The sequence below is a fragment of the Sciurus vulgaris genome (assembly GCF_902686455.1).
Source record: "Sciurus vulgaris genome assembly, chromosome: 6".
Classification (NCBI taxonomy): Eukaryota; Metazoa; Chordata; class Mammalia; order Rodentia; family Sciuridae; genus Sciurus; species Sciurus vulgaris.
Genome location: NC_136466.1, coordinates 142,205,619 through 142,223,586, shown reverse-complemented (window position 1 = coordinate 142,223,586; position 17,968 = coordinate 142,205,619). Strand labels below are relative to the sequence as shown.

At 42.5% G+C, this 17,968-nt stretch overlaps 1 protein-coding gene across 4 annotated transcripts in view; it reads right to left on the bottom strand.

Moving 5' to 3' along the window:
- Positions 1-17,968, bottom strand: part of PRLR (prolactin receptor) — a 162,750-nt gene that overhangs the window by 10,467 nt on the left and 134,315 nt on the right. For all 4 annotated transcript variants that reach the window (XM_079145752.1, XM_079145749.1, XM_079145751.1 and 1 more), the window contains 3 exons: positions 7,075-7,187; positions 4,133-4,265; positions 2,604-2,773 (listed from right to left, as the gene is read on the bottom strand). In XM_079145752.1, coding sequence (XP_079001878.1) covers positions 2,604-2,773; positions 4,133-4,265; positions 7,075-7,144 — 373 coding nt within the window. In that variant the 5' untranslated portion in view covers positions 7,145-7,187. The remainder of the gene's footprint in view (positions 1-2,603; positions 2,774-4,132; positions 4,266-7,074; positions 7,188-17,968) is intronic.

Sequence of the window (17,968 nt, the reverse complement as noted above, 5' to 3'; positions counted from 1 at the left end):
CAAATGTTCAGGCAAAAACTTGTACATGAATGTTCACAGCAGCTCTATTCATAATAGCCAAAAGTTGGGGAAGCGCAAATGTCCATCCACCAATGAATGGTTAAACAAACATGGTGCAGCCATCTATTAAATGATCCCATAAATGTGCAGTATTCAGGCTGGACAAATCCCTGGCGACAGAAGGCAGATTAGAGTAACAAAGGAAGAAAGGAAGAAATGGGGAACAAGTGTGTTGTGATTATGGCGATTCCATTCAGGATGAAGGGACTTGAGGGACACAATGTTAAGTCAGTCTCATATTTCCCTTGGCTGGGAGTTGGAATTAGATAAATGTCTCGTAACACTGACAATGAACTAATACCACTGAAGGGCACACTTCAAATGATAACTTTTGTTACGTGTATTCTACCACAATAAAAAAATGATGGAGGCATTACTTTCAATTCCTGAAAGCACAGGGCCCCAAGAACACCTCCCTAAGAGTAAACTGCCAGGGGCGCTGACTTGCCTTAGTCTAGTCTTGCTCCTGCTGGTCAGTAACATTTTCTCTACTTATTTATTGTCTCCTGAAGTCAGTCTCTAAACCAGGTGGGGAAAGAGTGTGTGTAACTTTTTGATGTACTTGGCATTGTGACTTATATTTGTCTAAAAAGCTTCCATGACTCCTAATGCTTATGCACTCCTAAGAAAGATTATTTTATGAATACTTACTAAACAAATATCAATTAATTAAAAGAAGCATTAAGTAAAGCACATACTGAGCAATTCTGCAATAAAAAAAATACATGTACAAAAGTCTAAGTAAATGTCCAGGATGAATTCTTTAAAGCAAAGTTCCTTGACCATTTGGACTAGATAGTCTTTTGCCCTGGACATGGAAAGATGCTTGGCAGCAATGTGGTCTCTACCCTTCAGGCGTCAGTAATACCCTACCCCTTCTCAAGTTTCAACATTCAAAAACATCTCTAGACCTTGCCAGACTTTCTGTGGAATACAAATAGCCCCCAGTCAGGAACCACTATATTCAAGAGTCTCCAACATAGCTAAATGTTACCCAACAATAAGAACAACAAATCCATAGATTTTTGAACAACTATCTGCCAACATTGTACAGGTGTAACCAGTATTGCAGGTTATCACTGAATGAGAGTCAAGCTGGTAGAAAATGTACTGTGGTGGAAATAGATTTTTAAGTGAACTCTCTTGGCCTATCACCAATACAACATGCTGCAGGGTTATATGAGTTCCATGAACACTTCTTTTATTATTTGGAAAAATATAGTCCAATGCACATTCTTTTGCCAGAGAATTAGATTTCCAGAGTCAATGTAAATTCAATATGTACTTGTTGATTTCATTTTTAAAAATACACGCTTTTTTTTAGTGAACCCTTTGTTTTGTGGATCACATTCATTATACCATTACTTTTTCCAAAATTTTTCCTGTTTTTGTTGTTTGGTGCTCAAATACTATAACTTTTTAGGGCTAGACAATTAAAGAGCCCACAAAATGCAATTATCTGTCATTTAACATCTTAAAGTCTTCCTATTTCAAGTGACTTTATATGATCACAATTTTATTTCTACTTCTCAGTGGGATTACATTTCTGATTTTCTTAAACTGAGATCAAATTCAGTTTCTACTCCAATGCTCACTCCTATTATTTTTGGAGGGGGAAAATATTTACATGTGTGTCAATTGGTATTGCAAGCTTTTCTAGTTTTTAAGAAACAACCACTGATAACATGCCAATGAAATGATATGCAGTTGAATACTGGAGGGCCCCAGCCTGATTTTCCTTGTTGGGTGGTATTGTATAAGTCAGGAGACTCGAGTGACCTTGAACCTAGGTAGAAACTTCATAGAGTATTACCCAAGATGTTTAATGAACCCAGCTTTGGCCAAGCCATCGCTTGTCCTAGGATATGCCTTTTGTTCAGAAGGGCCATCAAAGTGGTGCCCAGTTGCCCTGCAGCTTAATGATGATCATGCAAATCAAGGAATATCTCCCAGGATGATTTTATTCTACTGACTTCGCCATACATTGTACTTGTGATCTTGGTCTTCAGTCTGATGCTCAAGTAACATTATTTATTACCCAATTCTTTGTAAAATAATAGCTTGAATTGTTAAGAAATATATTTTGAGAATTCAGGGTTGTAGCAAAGCAATTAGAACAATTTCTATGGATACAGGACTAGATGAATCTCTTCCAAGAGCTGTTTCTTCAGAGAAGAGCTCTGTCTTCCATGGAGAGAATAAAAGAAATCCCAGCTTGTTGAGGTAGAAGGGAACATCAATTGCACATTTAGTGTAGGAGAGAAGGATTGACAAGGAGAGCATGCATAAACCATGTCTTGTGGGTACAGGAGTATGGGAACTAGGATCAAAAGAAAGCACACAAGAATCCCAAGTGTCAAAATCACTGTTGTGAGTGAATCAACAAAAATGAATTTGAAATGCTCAGTTGACAAGGATATTGTGAAATTTCTCATCTTTTTTGTCAGAGATCTGCCCATAAGTCAAGAAGATTCAAATTGAGTTTGACTATTGGTAAATACCTAATGGAGTAACAAATTCCTCACCTGTCTTCTTCCCCTTACCTATGTAAGTCACGTCCACATAGCGTGGATCCGAGATATTGCTTCCCATCTTGTTGGTGGCATTCACTGTCATGATGTATATTGTCCATATGGAGGTGTGCTTTTTGCTAAAGTAACAGGAGTTGGGGCCACTGGTTTTGTAGTCTGGACATTCATGGGTGATGGTCTCTCTGCAATGAGTAATGTATTAGGAGGAAATAAGAAAGTAGTAACAAGTCTAGTTTTCTCAATAGATCAACACCACTGGCTCTTGGAGATTTTGCATTTTAAGTGCAAAACCCAGGGCAGAATAAGAGCTCCTCAGGCTTCTGTGCTCTGCCCATGTCAGCTGGGCAGACACAGAAAGGGCTGGAAAGGATATTTGGGGGCCTCAACTTGCATCAACCCTTTCCTCTGCATGGTGCTTTCAAGAGCTTTGTGATATGTGTTGTCTGAAAATAAACCCTGAGCTGCCAATGGCCAAGGCACTGCCATAGCCAGGTAGTAACATTGTCACCTCAGGAAACTGGGACTTTTCACCTGCACGCACATGCAGTGTGGTCATCTACAATGCAGCATTTATTGCACATACATGTTGAATTACTTTGGGAAAAAAAAGAAGTTTCAGGAGGATAAAAACTGACATCAATATACTTCAGATTACTAAGTCAGTAACGGAGTGAAGTGATTTTGAAAGGCGGTATTTTAACCCCAAGAGGCTTATTAAGCTGCTCATATTTTGACTGAGGAGATACAACTCCAGACATACCACAGAGGGATGGAGGTTTATTTGATTTTGGTTGCCAGTTTGGGTTTATGAAATCTGTTTACATGACATCCCTTTGGGTTCCAGATGGAAGGACAGCTTTGTGTACAACCAGGAGCAGTTACTGGAAAGTGAACCAGCTGTCTTTACTGGTTAATATATCCAATTCTCAGGATCTCCAGGAGGGTCTCATTGTGCATTTAACAGAATTCTCACCCAGGGATGTCCTGTTTTGTCCTCATGGTGACATTACATCCAAATATACCTTCCAGGAGATCTCAAGTTCTGGATCAGCAATTTGATAAAGAAAAATATTCACCTTTTCCTTATAAGCTTCTTTATGTTCTTGGATGTGAAACGAATTTGAAATCCAATGTGCCACATTTGTCAAGGATTACATGGTGTTGATTTATATAATTCTATTGTGTTACAAAAGCAACATGTTTACTTAGAAAAAATTATATAAATGGCACAGGGTTTATAGATGGACATCTAAGATTAATTAAGGAAATACTTACATTGAGTTTTGGGCTGCAACCTAAGTTTGTAACAGTTAAATGGAAACTGCTAATATTTTGTATCCACTGTGGCTGCTCCGCTTGTGTAGATTGAGAAAGTTTAATAAAGAACCTTAACAGGAGAAGGCAGACAGACACTCCTTTTCTCTAGTGGTATGGGCCTTCATGGTATAAATCCAGAAAATTCTAACTCAGAACCAATTCTACTTTGGCCTGGAGGTGTGAGCACTCCCTGGGGCTCAGTAGGAGAGAAGATAACATTTTACCCTTCCTTGTGGTAAGTCAGTGTATAATTGGTAGGAAGTCCTCCATCCGTCCCAGGCCTCCACCAGCAGGTGAACGTTTCCTTCTCAGGAGAACGACATTTAAAGATCGTAGGTTTTCCAGGAGGTGACTCTCCTAAAAAAAACCCACACACCATTGGAGTTAATATTGAGGTCCGTTCAACCATTCAACTGTTCTGCTGGTGACAGCAGAGAGAAGACAGAGTAGTGAGAGGCTTGGGATGAGCAGACCGAGGGGCTCAGGGCTGAGAAGAGCCAAAGCACCAGCACCCAGAAACACCCTCTGGGGGCTATTCCAGGGTAGACAGGTCCTTGGAGAGAGAGGTTGGTGGTAGTCATGGTGTGTGTGTATGCGTGTGTTTGTTTTGAGATGTAGATACCAACCGTTCACATGTGGACCAGTGACCGACTAACATCTCAATGGAGAGGGAGCCTGGGGAGCAGAAGGATGGCTATGGATTGGAGAGTGTGAGGCCTCCCTCCCATGGGGTCCAAAGAGCTGCTGTACTTCTACAATATGAGGGTGGCCACACACAGTCCTGCTCTGGTGTAGACAACTGTGCATCCTTTGCCCACACGTTGCTCCCTGGCACATCTCTGCTTATGGGTTTTCATCTTTCTGCCATCCCCACACCACTAACTCCATCTCTGTCTCCATCTTCAGCTTATCACTGATGCTCCCTCTATCTGGGTGTCCCTCAGCAGCTTCTGTCCTCTCTTCTCTTACCTTCTTCTTCCTCCCCTTTCTCTGCCCTTTTCCTTGGCCTAACGGCCCCATCTTACTGTAGACTTCCGTATCCTCTCTGTTACCATCTCTGAATTTTGGTTTTTAGTCCCTCTTTCTGTTTATATTTTTTCCCTCTTTGGGTCTTTTGGTGGTAAGATGGCAAATGGGCTATCTTGTAATTCTACGGACCTTTTTGGGTGGGGTGTATGGTAAGAGGTAGGATAGTAGGCAGTTCCTCTGTAAGTTGTGAGCTATCATGATTATCTAAGAGCTGAATCCAGTCTCAGGCTGGAGGTTGGAAGGTCTGCTTAAGGTAATATGGAAAATACAATATCAAGGGGGAGGGATTTTTTAGTTGCCTAATCCCCAAAGCTCTTGGCAAGCCGGTTCTCATTTCTCTTGCTTGGCTGTGAGATTCAAAGAACTGAGTTACCCTAGGAGTCTGCCCCAGCTGCACTGGGAGGCTGACTGCAACCATCTATGTAACTCCCATTGCTCCTCCTTCCTGCCAAACTCAGGGCCCCAGTGTTCAGCATAAAAAATGAGGAGCAGAGAGAGGAGCTCTGAAGTAAGCCCCAGCAGCTCAGAGGGTTCTCAGTCTCCTCCCATACTTCTCTTCACCCCTCAGGCATGGTCCTAGGCCAGAACTCCTAGCTGAGCACCAGACTAGGAAGAGCAGGTCGCAGGAGACCTTGGCAAGGGGAACATGCATGTGAAGGGGTAATCCGACCAGAAAGGAGAAATAAAAGGGGTGGCATGACATAGTGCACAGGAGGGGCCCAGGACCCCAGGCTGGTCATGCCAGTGGGAGCTGAGCAACATGCCAGTTTACAGGCCCCACTGAAAGCAGCCCATCAGCCTGGTGTGGCTCTGCCAGCATGTTTCATATTGCTCATCCTCTGGGGGAGATTCTTCAGGATGATGTTATTGGGAATCATGGCAAAAATGCAAGGTTCCTTTTGTCTGTTTTTGTTATGAGTGAGGAGGAGTGTGTGACATAGGAAGGAAAGTTTATTTAAAAATGTCAAAGTCTATGGTTTAGCAATGAGTATACTTGAAGTCAGTCAGGGCAACTGATGATGATTTGAGCACTTAGAATTTCCCTTATGAATAATTCTGGCTTCTGCTTTCCCTTTTCTCTCTCTTAAGAAGCTTCTCTTTCACATTTTACTGATTCCTAATAGTATTTTTAGGAAACTCAAGAGAGGAAGATAAAGTTGTGAAATTACAATGTGTTCGTTTATCCACTTGAGAGGTAGTTAAACTTAACAGACTGTCTTAAAACACAGATGCACAGGGACAGTCACCCAGGAATCACACATGCAGGTGTTAGATGTCCACACAGATCCTGCATCCAAAGTACACACACATATAAAACACACACATGCACACACATAACAAAGAAATACAAGGACATATTTATGAAAGTACATAGTGGTTCACATACTTGTACACACAGAGAAATATACACATGGAGACATTCTCAGAGGTACACACACAGGTATAAACCCACACACAGATTTATACCAACACAGGTACTCACAGAGGAGCATTTGCAATCAGGCACTATAAAAAGTTAATATATACATGGGCATGCACACAGGTATGCACACTCAGAAATGCACAGGTTTGACACTCAGAAATGTACATAGACACACATTAATTTAGGTGTGTATAATGTACAGGCACACTCCTAATTTAGCTATGGACTTTATTTCCCTGATAAGCACAGATAACAGAGTTGGCTGTACCTGTTTCTCATCATACAACAGTAATCTTTTACATCCTTTAAGGTTTTACAAAGATTTTCCACATTCGTTATTTCATCTGTGTTGGAGGAAATGTCACTATCCTCATTTTGAGAATTTGGAAAGCCAGAGAGACTAGACAATTGATTCAGGGTCACACAGCCAGCAACTGGCAGAATCTGGACTGGAACTCAGATCCTGTCATCCTCGGAGCGGTTTCATTACACATCCAAAATGAGAATAGAAGGCAGAGAACATAGTGATAAGAATTTGCATTGAGTTTTCTGCATTAACTTTACTGCAAAAAGTGTTGCAAATAAATTAGTAGTAGCACATGGCATGAACATTTTTATTCCTCACAACTACCTTGCAAAAAAGCTGTGATGGTCTCTCCACCCTCTTGATAAACACCCCAGCAATGAAAGAGAACAGGGCAGTCTCTTACTCACCATTCAGGAGTCTGATGTTGAGAAAAAGCAGCAGCATGAGAACAACTGTGGATGCCACATTATCCTTCATGTTGGCTCCCTTTTCTTGTTACAGGGAATGTATCAAAGATTGCCTGAAAGAGAAGGCAACAGGCAACTTTTTTGAAATGACAGCCTGGTCAGGCACATGCACCACTTTATTCTGGGTGTTTGCAATTGTTTCTTGCTCCTTGCTTAATGTGAATGACAAAACAGGAGGAAGGGAATGTAGGAAAATGCAACACGGGATGACTTGGCTCAGAAGCATCGATTCACACTTGCCGGGAAAAATTTCACCACCAGAGGTCCTCAGATGATCATCTATAGAGAGTTGGAGGGGAGTCACAATAGTTCACTTTGCACACATCCCAAAGAAAAAAAATTGTTCTTTTTCCATCCCGTAGTCATTTGACAATATAACATGCATTGTATATGACATAGATTGTATGCCCTACACGAGAACCTTTCTAGGAAGGCTCTGACTCTAATTCCCCAGTCCAAAATAATATCAGCTAAAAAGTCAGTTTCTCAGTTTATGACTTCATCTAACCCCATGGATACTGCCAAGTTGGTGGTGGGGGCTTCCTTTGAAGGTTCAGATTGAGAGGGTTCTGGAAGCCTGGGCTACGAGCATGGCTATGAAACAAATCCACAATGAACTCTAGTGAACCTCCACGTGCTTTCTCTCTCCTTCTGTGAAGTCCCATTATACAATACAATGAACTTCAGTAATAATTCAAATCCCTTGGGCTCAGAGTATTAAGAAAATTTTGAACCTGCAGGGGTTGAGAGTTTTGAGCAATTTATTATTAATATTATTATTTTTACCCTGGAACAACTTTCAAAGCCTCTCAATGTCCTTCTAAGAAAAAGGATTAAAAAAAACATTTTAAAAAGGCTCATTAGTCTTATTAGACTTCAAACGACGCTCAGAAAACAATAGATTTGATGGACTAAGTGTAAATTCTCAGAAACACATGGCTTTAACTTCCCTTTAAATTTTATTTATTTTATTTTTTATTTTTAAATAAAGGGAAGAGCAACCAGGGGCAAAGCTGTCCATCTTAGGCCATTTGAAATGCCTGTGTTATCTGATGAGCCCCTAAAAGACCATCGCCCATTCCTCCTGACTAGAGTGTGACTCTCCTCCTGCCAGCTGCAAACCACTTAATGGGCAACTTTTTGAAGTCTTTCTCCACATGATACCTCTTCCTGCAAGCCATACTCAGCTATAAAAAGCTCAGTGATAGCCGAGGTTCAGAGCACAAGGACACACTTCGGATAGCTCCCTTAGATTGAGACTCCTGTTTTAATAATGGATCCTGGTCCACTAAAGGGTCCTGTGAGGTAGCCAGCATCTTGTTCTCTGGAGGTCCAGGATTCCTTCCAGATTCACTCTTGTGTTGTACGTTCCAACTACCTGCCATATCTGATCCCTCAGGGTCATCTAACTTAAATCAAGAAGGCAAAGCCCCTGAATGGGTTTTAAATAATGCCCACCTCTTCTGGAGCATCTGCTATGGGACAGGCACTGGGCAAACTACCTTAATCATTTGAATTTCGTTTTGTTCTCACAATGGCACCATGAGTAGGTAGAGGTTATCACCATCCCCTTTTAACAGATGAGAAAGTGAAGTATGGAGAGGTTTAGAAAGCTGTCAAGTATCTGCTCCTGGGATAGTGCAATCAGGCAAATCTGAGAGAATCTGATAAATTATCCTGATCTGCAGAAAATCTATGATAGATGGAGCAATTTTTCCTCTTTCTGTTGGAGATTAAAACAGCAGACCCAACATGAGCAACACACCAGGCCTTTGGTGGGCATGTGCAACAGGAGAGCCAGGGCTGAGAGGGGCCATGTCTGCTGCTGCCCTACTTACACCTGCTAGTCTCAAATTCTGTTGCTCTTTCTAATCCAGCTTACCCAGGTACAGAGAGCCCAGAAAGAGCTCTTTGTCCTGGTGATCTGGTTATCTCAGCTTAGCTTAGAAGTAGGATTCTACTCACTGGTCTAAGACCTTTTTTTTTTTTTTTTTTTTTCTTTTTTTTTTTTTATAAACTCCCTTTATTGAAGCTTCTCTGCTCTTTTGGGCATTGCATTAAAATGCTTGGAATCAATATGCCATAAGTCACACCTTTTGGGTGAGGTTGGGTGCTCTCCAGGCAGCTCTTCCAAAGTGGGGCTCCAAATGTTTTGCTAAAGAAATGCTGGGGTGGGATTTTGGGGGGGGGGATGCTCAACAGAAGTAGATTTTGTCATCTGCTCACACTTCATCATACACTGATGCAGGATCTAAGAAACTCTCCTAATTAAAATTTTTTTTCCCTATAAATTTTCAGGAAGTATTTTATGAACTAAAAGGAAAAACTTTTCTCTGGGATTTCCTGAGACATATCCTGGCCTTTGGTCACTACTGTGTACTTTCTAATGCCTGAAATTTCTGTGCTAGGGAATTAGACAAACTCACAGTGGCATCACTGCAGTGTTTCAATAATGATTATTCAAGTCATCCTACATCTTACTCCCTAGGAGGAGAAGTACATAGGCTAAGGAAGCCTTTAGAGTGAAAGATAATGGTAACCGTTCCCCCAGGGGAGCTAGGCTAAATGTTAACTCCTATCACACACCGGGTAATCTCAGCATTAAACATACCTCTCCTGGCCCACTGAACAGTTTTTATGGCTGGCAGAGACTAGGCTAGGTATTGATTTTGTGTGTGTGTGTGTGTGTGTACTGGGGATTGAACTCAGGGGCACTCGACCAATGAGCCATATCCCCAGTCTTATTTTATATTTTATTTAGAGACAGGGTCTCATTGAGTTGCTTAGAGGCTCACTTTTGCTGAAACTGGCTTTGAACTCACCATCTTCCTGCCTCAGCCTCCCGAGCCACTGGGATTACAGGTGTGTGCCACTCTGTCCTTGACTATAGATTTGGTTTTTATCTAAGTCAACTCTCCACTGCGAACAGGATCTTGATCAAGGGTAAGCATAGCCCTCCTTATTTACTACCTCAACTGGGGCTGGAATATCCAATGAGGTCCACAGCCTGCTTTTCATGATGTTTTAGCAACAAAAGTCTTGAAATATTTGGAGTCTAGTTAGCAAAACGTTAGCCTGACATACTGGATCCCAAGTCAATCGTCACAGGCTTCTTTCCTCACCCGCTCTGTGAGTGTGACTGTGTCTTACAAAACGCAAACGTTGGATCTGAAGAGCAGGCTTCTAGCAAGTCTGTGACCCCCACACCTTGCCTGTGACGACCTGACCTGGCTTCCGCCCTTCTGAATCCTCGGGTTTTCCTATCCTCATGTTTCTTCCAATCACATTATCCAATGTTTCTTCCCACTGTGCTGCCTCCTGCTGTGGTATGGGCTCCAAGAAAACCCCCTTCTCTTTTGGGTTGCTCTAACTTAGCACCCATCCTATTTAGACCTGTTTAGATCCTGTTTAGGTTCTTTGCAAAAGCCTCCCTTCATTATCTTCTTCATTAAGCCAAGTCTTTTCCACGGAGGCCAACAGTTGAGAAAGAGGGTCAGCAACCTATGACCTGGCAGCTTGCCCTTTTGAGAAACTAGAACCACTCTCTCAAGACTGAAAATCAGGGCCGTGGTACCATAGTCTGGGCCGATTCCGCTATCCCCATTTCGGAGGAGGCAGAGTGGCTCCTGGGAGATGAAAATGACGAATTCACCATCCAACACACCACTTCCCCCTCGTTAGACTTCATCTGCACATTCTGGCTCACCCAACCCCTGAGCAGATCAGTCCTGGATGCCAGGATCTTGGTTCTCCCCTCTTGTGGAACTCGTTTCCAAGACCTGTCATTAGTTGGGTCCGCACTGAGTGTGAGCGCTACTCTGCCTGCCTTATCTGCCTCTGTGACCCCATTGTTCCGGTTAGTTTCCCTGACTGTAGGAATGGACCTAGACAGGGATTCCTAGGAGCTTTTCAGCTCTTACAAGCCCAATTCTCTGATGGTCAAGCAAGGCCTTATCTACCTCTTTCTTTAAATGCTATTATACATGTGGTTTACCTACACAAATCATTAAATATTCTGAAATAATTTACCTCCAAGAGAATATGTCCAATATGTCACTCAGGTAGAAACAGAACACTAATAGCACCCCAGAAATCCAATTTGTGCCTCCTCCTCCTCGTCTCTACCCATAGCACCCCAGTGGGATCTACTCTCCTGACTTCTAACACCACAGATGAAATTTGTGTACTTCTGAATTTTATGTAAATAGAATCATAAGCATGCCTTCTAAGAGAGTGTTTGTGCATCTGGCTTCTTTCATCCCACATTACTGTATGATTCATTCCTGTCGAACATGTACTTTTACATAATTTATTTTTATTTCATCTCATTCATCTTCATTCATATTTCACTGAATGAAATATCATAACTTATTTATTCATTCCAGTGTTGATGGATGTTTGTGTTATTTCCAATTTTTGGCACATCGGGTACTGCTAAGACTGAGCCAGCTTGGAATGGTGGGCAAGTGCTATATGCCCCCTAACCCTTACCTGCAGCTCTGTGCTATATGAGGTGAGTGTGCCACCTGTCAGACCTTCTGATAAGTAGCCTTAATTACATTTCTACTGCATTTCTTGTCCTAAAAACCCAAACAGTCTCACTTCCTGAGAACACATTTTGAATACATCCATCCACTGACTGAAGTGTTAGGCCCTGCTTTAGGTGTTTTCTTTGGCTTCTCTGCCCACTGGGTCTCCTTATCTGCCCTTCTCCACCCAGGTATGAAATAGTCCAAGGTTGAAACAGTGTGAGAGCCCCACAAGTTCTCTTTGATTTCCAGGAATCTGACTTTTCTTTCCAATACAGAAGGCCAAAATTTAATTTGGAAAACAAAGGACATAATCTGCTCAGGGTAGAGAGAGAAACAGGAGGGATTTAGCCATTTCATACCAATCTAAAATTAACACTGTTATACAAGTTCTGTACAAAATCAATGACTATAGAATGAATAAGAGAATCAGTGAAGCCTCAAAGGTAAACAAGACTCTAAGATTTGGAACAGGACATCTCCTGCATGGAGGAACACTAGTCCTACTGAGTAGGAGTGTGATAAACGCTAGACTTAGAGTCAGTGTGATCTGTTGTGATCTGTGATCTGTTGACAGGAGAATCAGTAGAGGTTTTAGAAAAGGGTTGCTGATCTCTCATGGAGACATTGAAAATTGAGGATGTGGTGCCAAGAGAATTTTGGCCTGAGGGGGACAGACAAAAGTTTCAGCTCTTCCTGCTCCACCAATAATTAGCTTTCTGCAAATATGTGGCCATAGCAATGAATGGTCATCTGCCCATGGCCCAGATGGCATGCTTTCACATTAGTGAATGCTCACAGAAGATCTTTGTTCAGGAGGTCATTCATGACTATTATTTATTTATTTTTTTATGGCAGTGACTATAAAGTTTACATTTTGTTGTTTCTTGCATAAGTTTCTAACCTATTCCCTGTTTTGAGCTATCCCTTGGTGGGAAACATCTGGAACTTTCCACAAGGGAATTATTTCTGTGTAAAACGTTTATCACCTTAGAATCTGGCAGCTTAGTCAGAGAATCATGGCTGTGTGAAAGTTGTTAGAAATAGTGTAGAGACTGCTTTAAAATATCCATCTCTGATTTCAAACATGTCCCTCCTTCCTCTCCCATAAGCCCCAGCAGTTTCTGAAAGGGAACTCTGTGCTCTGTGAAGATGCGCCAAAGAGGAGGCCTGTGCCGTGCATGATGAAGACTGCATTCTGTAAGAAGCAGGTGATCAGCAGAAGGAGCACCGGCAAAATGGGACCTGCCTGAGGGCTGGTGCTGTGGGGAGACTTCCACAGAAAGATCTCCTGGCTTCTAACCTAATTGGGTACATCGCTACGCACTGTAATGTATGTGCCTTTGTACTGGAGTCACTTTAGTAAAAGAGATGCCACATGCTTACCCATGGCTGGAGCCATTCCTTCCAATTACACCAACTCCATTTCCACACCACAGCATCCCAGCAACATTTTTTTCTTTTTTTAAGTCTGAGGGAGGTTTGTTTTTGCTCAGCCTTTTTGGCTCAAAGGCAAGAATAAGAACTGGGTGAGTTTCAATGTTCTCTGGCCAGTGCACGCTCCAGACAGATGGTGGAAAATCCACCTTGGCCTGATTTCAGAAGGAACTAGTCCCTCAAGAGATCACCAGTCAATCAGTGACAGTTAAAAATCACCCATAAATTTTACATTATGTTTTGCAGTTTACAAAGCTGTTCCACGGACATCAGTGATTTTCAATCCAGGATTCACATTATGAGCAAGGGGACTTCTTTAAAGTTCCCATTCCTCTGGCTTGTCCCTGCAGATCTGATGACTCTTGACCCTCTGTATCCACAGGTTTTACATTTGTGGATCCATCAACCCTGGATTGAAATATTTGGAAAAAAGATTGTATCTGTACTGAACATGTAAAGGCTTGTTACTCTACTGTGACAATTTTGGGGGAATATTTATTATTTAACGTACATTTATATTAAGTATTATAAGTAAGATAGAGATGATTTAACGTATATAGAAGTATGCACGTAGGTCATGTATAAACATTACAGCATTTTCCTTATGGGACTTGAGCATCCACAGATTTTATTATTGACAGAGTTTATGAACCCTATTTTCTGTGGATGCTGATGGATGCCTGCAGAGTTAGACCCAGTGGGATTGAAAAAGGGTGTAGATGATTCTCATGTGTGACCAGCGCTGAGAATCACTGACAAGCATGATGTCACCTAATATTTGTAATGCCTACTCTAAGAGGCCCCAACAGGAGAAGAAACTGAGGCTCAGAGAAGTGACCATCTCTGACCACCACTGCACACAGAAGGCCATTCAACTGAAATGGGAGTTCCAGTCTTTGGCTCTGAATCTTACCTTAAATTAACAACATCAAAGATAAAATGACAAAAGTTTTATCTATGTGATAATTTACAATTTCTAAAACACTTTCACATCATTATCACATTTTATTCTTACAATAATTCTGTACAGGGGTCAGAGTGGTGGTCACTATTATTATTATTATGAATACATCATCACTCCCATTTCAAAGATGAGGAAACCAAAGCTCAAAGGAGTAAGTGGTTTAAGCTCATAACCTCATCTTAACTCACAAACTTATCTAAAAAGCCTCCAGTGTCCTCAGAATTGTGGTGTTAAAATCAGCAAACCCTCATATAGGACACACCATAGGCCAGATGGCAGTACCTCCTTAACTTGCTTACTCATGACAGTCCTGAAGTGTAGGTACTATTATTCTCATCTCATGGAGCAGGATGCTGAGGTCAGAGAGGCTCCATGAGTTGTCCAAGGTCACACAGCTAGTGAGTGGTACATGGAGAGAGAAGAACTCAGCAGATTAGCTCTGTGCTCTCTGTTAACCACACACTTTCCGCTGCAGGTGGCTACGAAGGGCAGATGGCCCTCACCCTCAAGGAGTTCCAGGTGTATACAATTCCACTTGGCCATAGAGCAGGGCCAGGTGAGTGGGCTTTGGGGCCACAGGTTCTGAATCCTACAAAGCATCCCTTTCTTCCCATGGCAGGCTAGCTCAGCACACTCCACCGTCCAAAGGGACTCTAATGCCAAGTGTGATGGGAATCTCTGGGTGACCCTTCGACAGCAGTGAGTGTTCCTGGGGCACTGTTCCTAGACACTGTTCTGGGCACCGCCAGAACCTTAGGCTTACTGGATCAAAATATTTGGAGGGTGGAGCTTAGCAAGGGCATTTTTAATGATCACTTAGGTGATTTCATTCAAGCTGAAGTTTGGGAACCCCCGCTAGAGCTGAAAGGAGATGGGAAGGAAGGGGCTGTAGAGGAGGGAGTGGTGACTCTCCACAGGAAACGCTGCATTTAGAACGTCAGTGGAGGCCGTGTCCCCAGTATTTCCTTCTTCCCAGTCATAGGGTTACACATTTCCATCTGTTGCCATAGGACAAACTTACATGCATCCTGTGGGAAGGGTACACATCCCAACTCAATACCTTTGAACTTGGCCATGGGAAAAGCTTTGGACAATGGGATGTGAATGGTTATGATTGTTTTTGCTGCATCCAAACAGAAACCTTAAATATAACTGTATAGTTTGGCTCAAGTCTTCTTGTTTTCAGTCTCCAAATGCCCTTGGGACACTGCAGATAGTGGTTATACTTTCCGTCAGGGTTCCAAAATGAGAAGACAGGGAAAGCCAGATAAGCAGAGCAGAATTCAGCCAATCCTAGTCATGCCACAGCCAACCTGCTGCTGACCCAATGTCCTTATAAAGTAAAGTGAGTGAACAGTGAATGTTGTTGTAAGTCCCTGAGATCTCACTGTTTGTTACTATGGCAAAGCTGACTAATACTGGCAAGAGCGGTAGGAGGAGGACATATGTTTTGCAAAACTCTTCAAACAAGATTGTGTGTATGTGTGCGTGCGTGTGTTTTATGTGCTGTTACGTTAAACACAAACCTACTTTGCTATAAGAATGAACCTCTGTTGTGTTAATAACTTTCTCTACTGAGTATATTTTAATTTCTGGAAACTTGGGCTTGGGATGTGAGGAGGAATATAAAATGAACATGAAAAGATGAATTTCTGGTTACTGGCTCTGCCTCTCTGCCTGCTTAATTGTCTTAGGAGGAAATGAATGTCAAGAGTTACAGAATCCTGAAATTTTGGACCTGGAAGGAACCAGAAGACTTGAAAGGGATTAGGATCTGATCTCTCACTTTTATATATGGGGAAACTGAGGCCAAATCCCTCTCGCTCCATATACCGTTCACTAGCTGTATGACCTTGGACAACTCGTGTATCCTCCCCGGGCCCCGGTGTCCTCATCTGGAATATTGGGATGGTGGCAGTACCTCGGCCTCAGGCTTGCTGTGAGGGTGAAATGAAGTGGCAAAGCCATGTCGAGCATGTCCCTCCCAGTGGGAGAATGTTCGGAGCAGTAAGGATGGGATGCATGCACGACTGAGAAAGCCGACCAGTTCAATGAGGAATTCTTAAGAATGTGTCAAAAGCCTTTGTTCCCCTCAATTCCTGCTTTTCCCACCACTTCTGTTCAAACCCTGGGAGTATGTTCACGGGAGTAGCAAAGACGTCTAGTGTCCATCAGAATTTGGTTCTTCTCTCCTTTCTGTCCACAGAGTTCAAGTCCACTCCCTTGCCACTCCTGTAATCAGGTGATTGAGCTGTGGCCTCTGCAGGTGGGCAGTAGTGAAATATTTCTAGTCTAGTCCCGATCTTAAATTTTTAACACATTCATTCTCTGTCTCTTTCTCTTCACTGGTTAGAGGGAGATATAGTTGAGGACTTCAAGGTCTTAAAAGCCCAGTATATTCAAGAGATGGGAGGCCGTTGAGTTCCACCCTGACCTGTGGGAAGCCATCCATGCCTAGGAGAATCACACTTGGCTGAGCCTTGGGACACAGAGGTCTGACTCCCAGGAACCGGCGGTTCAGGGAGACCGTTTCACATAGCCCAGGAGTAAGTGGTCCTGTATGGGGGTGGTTTACCATATTATGGGGATATGCTAGTTCCCTAAGCAAATGGCTACCCTAACTCCACCCCATCCTGTTCATCACAGAAGCCCCTCCTGGTCCAGGTCCCTTTACCTGTCTAACTGTAAATAAAGGTGAAGGTGGGCTCCTCCATCATGTTGTAGGCCAGATCTGGTATGGCCAATTAGTCACACTCCCTTCCTTTTGAAAAGAGTATTGGCTCTTGTGTGTTTATTGATTAGATAAGTTTATCGGTAATTAATTGATTTATGGCTGGCACCATCCTCCGACAGTTAACCCTTCCCTCATCCATGCTGGATGAGGCTGAAACCCCCACACTGACCCCCACTGGATTTTGTGATGAGTGAGACAGAAACTTTTGGCTGTTAAGATCTGAAATTAGAGATTGGGTATTGTAAGTGGCTAGTCTCGCCAGCTGTGGTGGTACACGCCTGTAATCCCAGTGACTTGGGAGGCCGAGGCAGGAGGATCGCAAGTTCAAAGCCAGCCTTAGCAAAAGTGAGGCCCTACGGAACTCAGTGACACCCTGTCTTTAAATAAAATACAAAATAGGGCTAAGGATGGGGCTCAGTGGTTGAGTTCCCTGAGTTCAATCCCTGGTACCGGAAAAAATAAAAAAAATGGCTAGTCCCTCTTAGCCTGGCTAATTCACAGACAATCCAGAGACAATCTGAACAGCCTAGTTTAGACGGTAACTACTGTATTTAACCAAATATAAGAGTCGCGGGTAAATGAAAACCCTTGGTGACTGGCCCTTGGTTGACACTGTCCCATCTTGAACATATCATCAAAGTCCCAGGGTAACATCAGACTCACCCATGTACACATTCAGCAGCCCACCACTGTCTCCTTTATCCTGTTTACAGGCATTCAGCAACGCTTGCTGAGTGAGCGAGTCAGTGTTTTTATAAGGCCATGTAGGACATACTACTTCTCATTCACAGATTCACTGAAAGAACTTTCATTCCTAATTCCTGCTTTTCTCCATCACTTCAATTAGAATCCTTGAGCTGTGAAAGTCTTTCTTCTCATTAATCCCTATACTCTCTAAATTACTGAAGGATATGTTCTGAGATTTTTTTGATTCCTTTAATAACTTTTTCAAGCACATTAATTTGAACTTAAGGACAGGTGGAGGACAAAGTCCACCGAGATGTGGTTATAAGGTAGGTGGCTGTAGCTGAAGTTAATTCAAATCTCAACACAAGAAATCAAGGAAATGAGAGGGTTCTTAAGAACAGGCAAAACCTCAATTGCACAATCTCCAAATGGCAAGGAAATAACCATCCTCAGTCCATTCTTTCTTTTAATTTTGTGCATTTT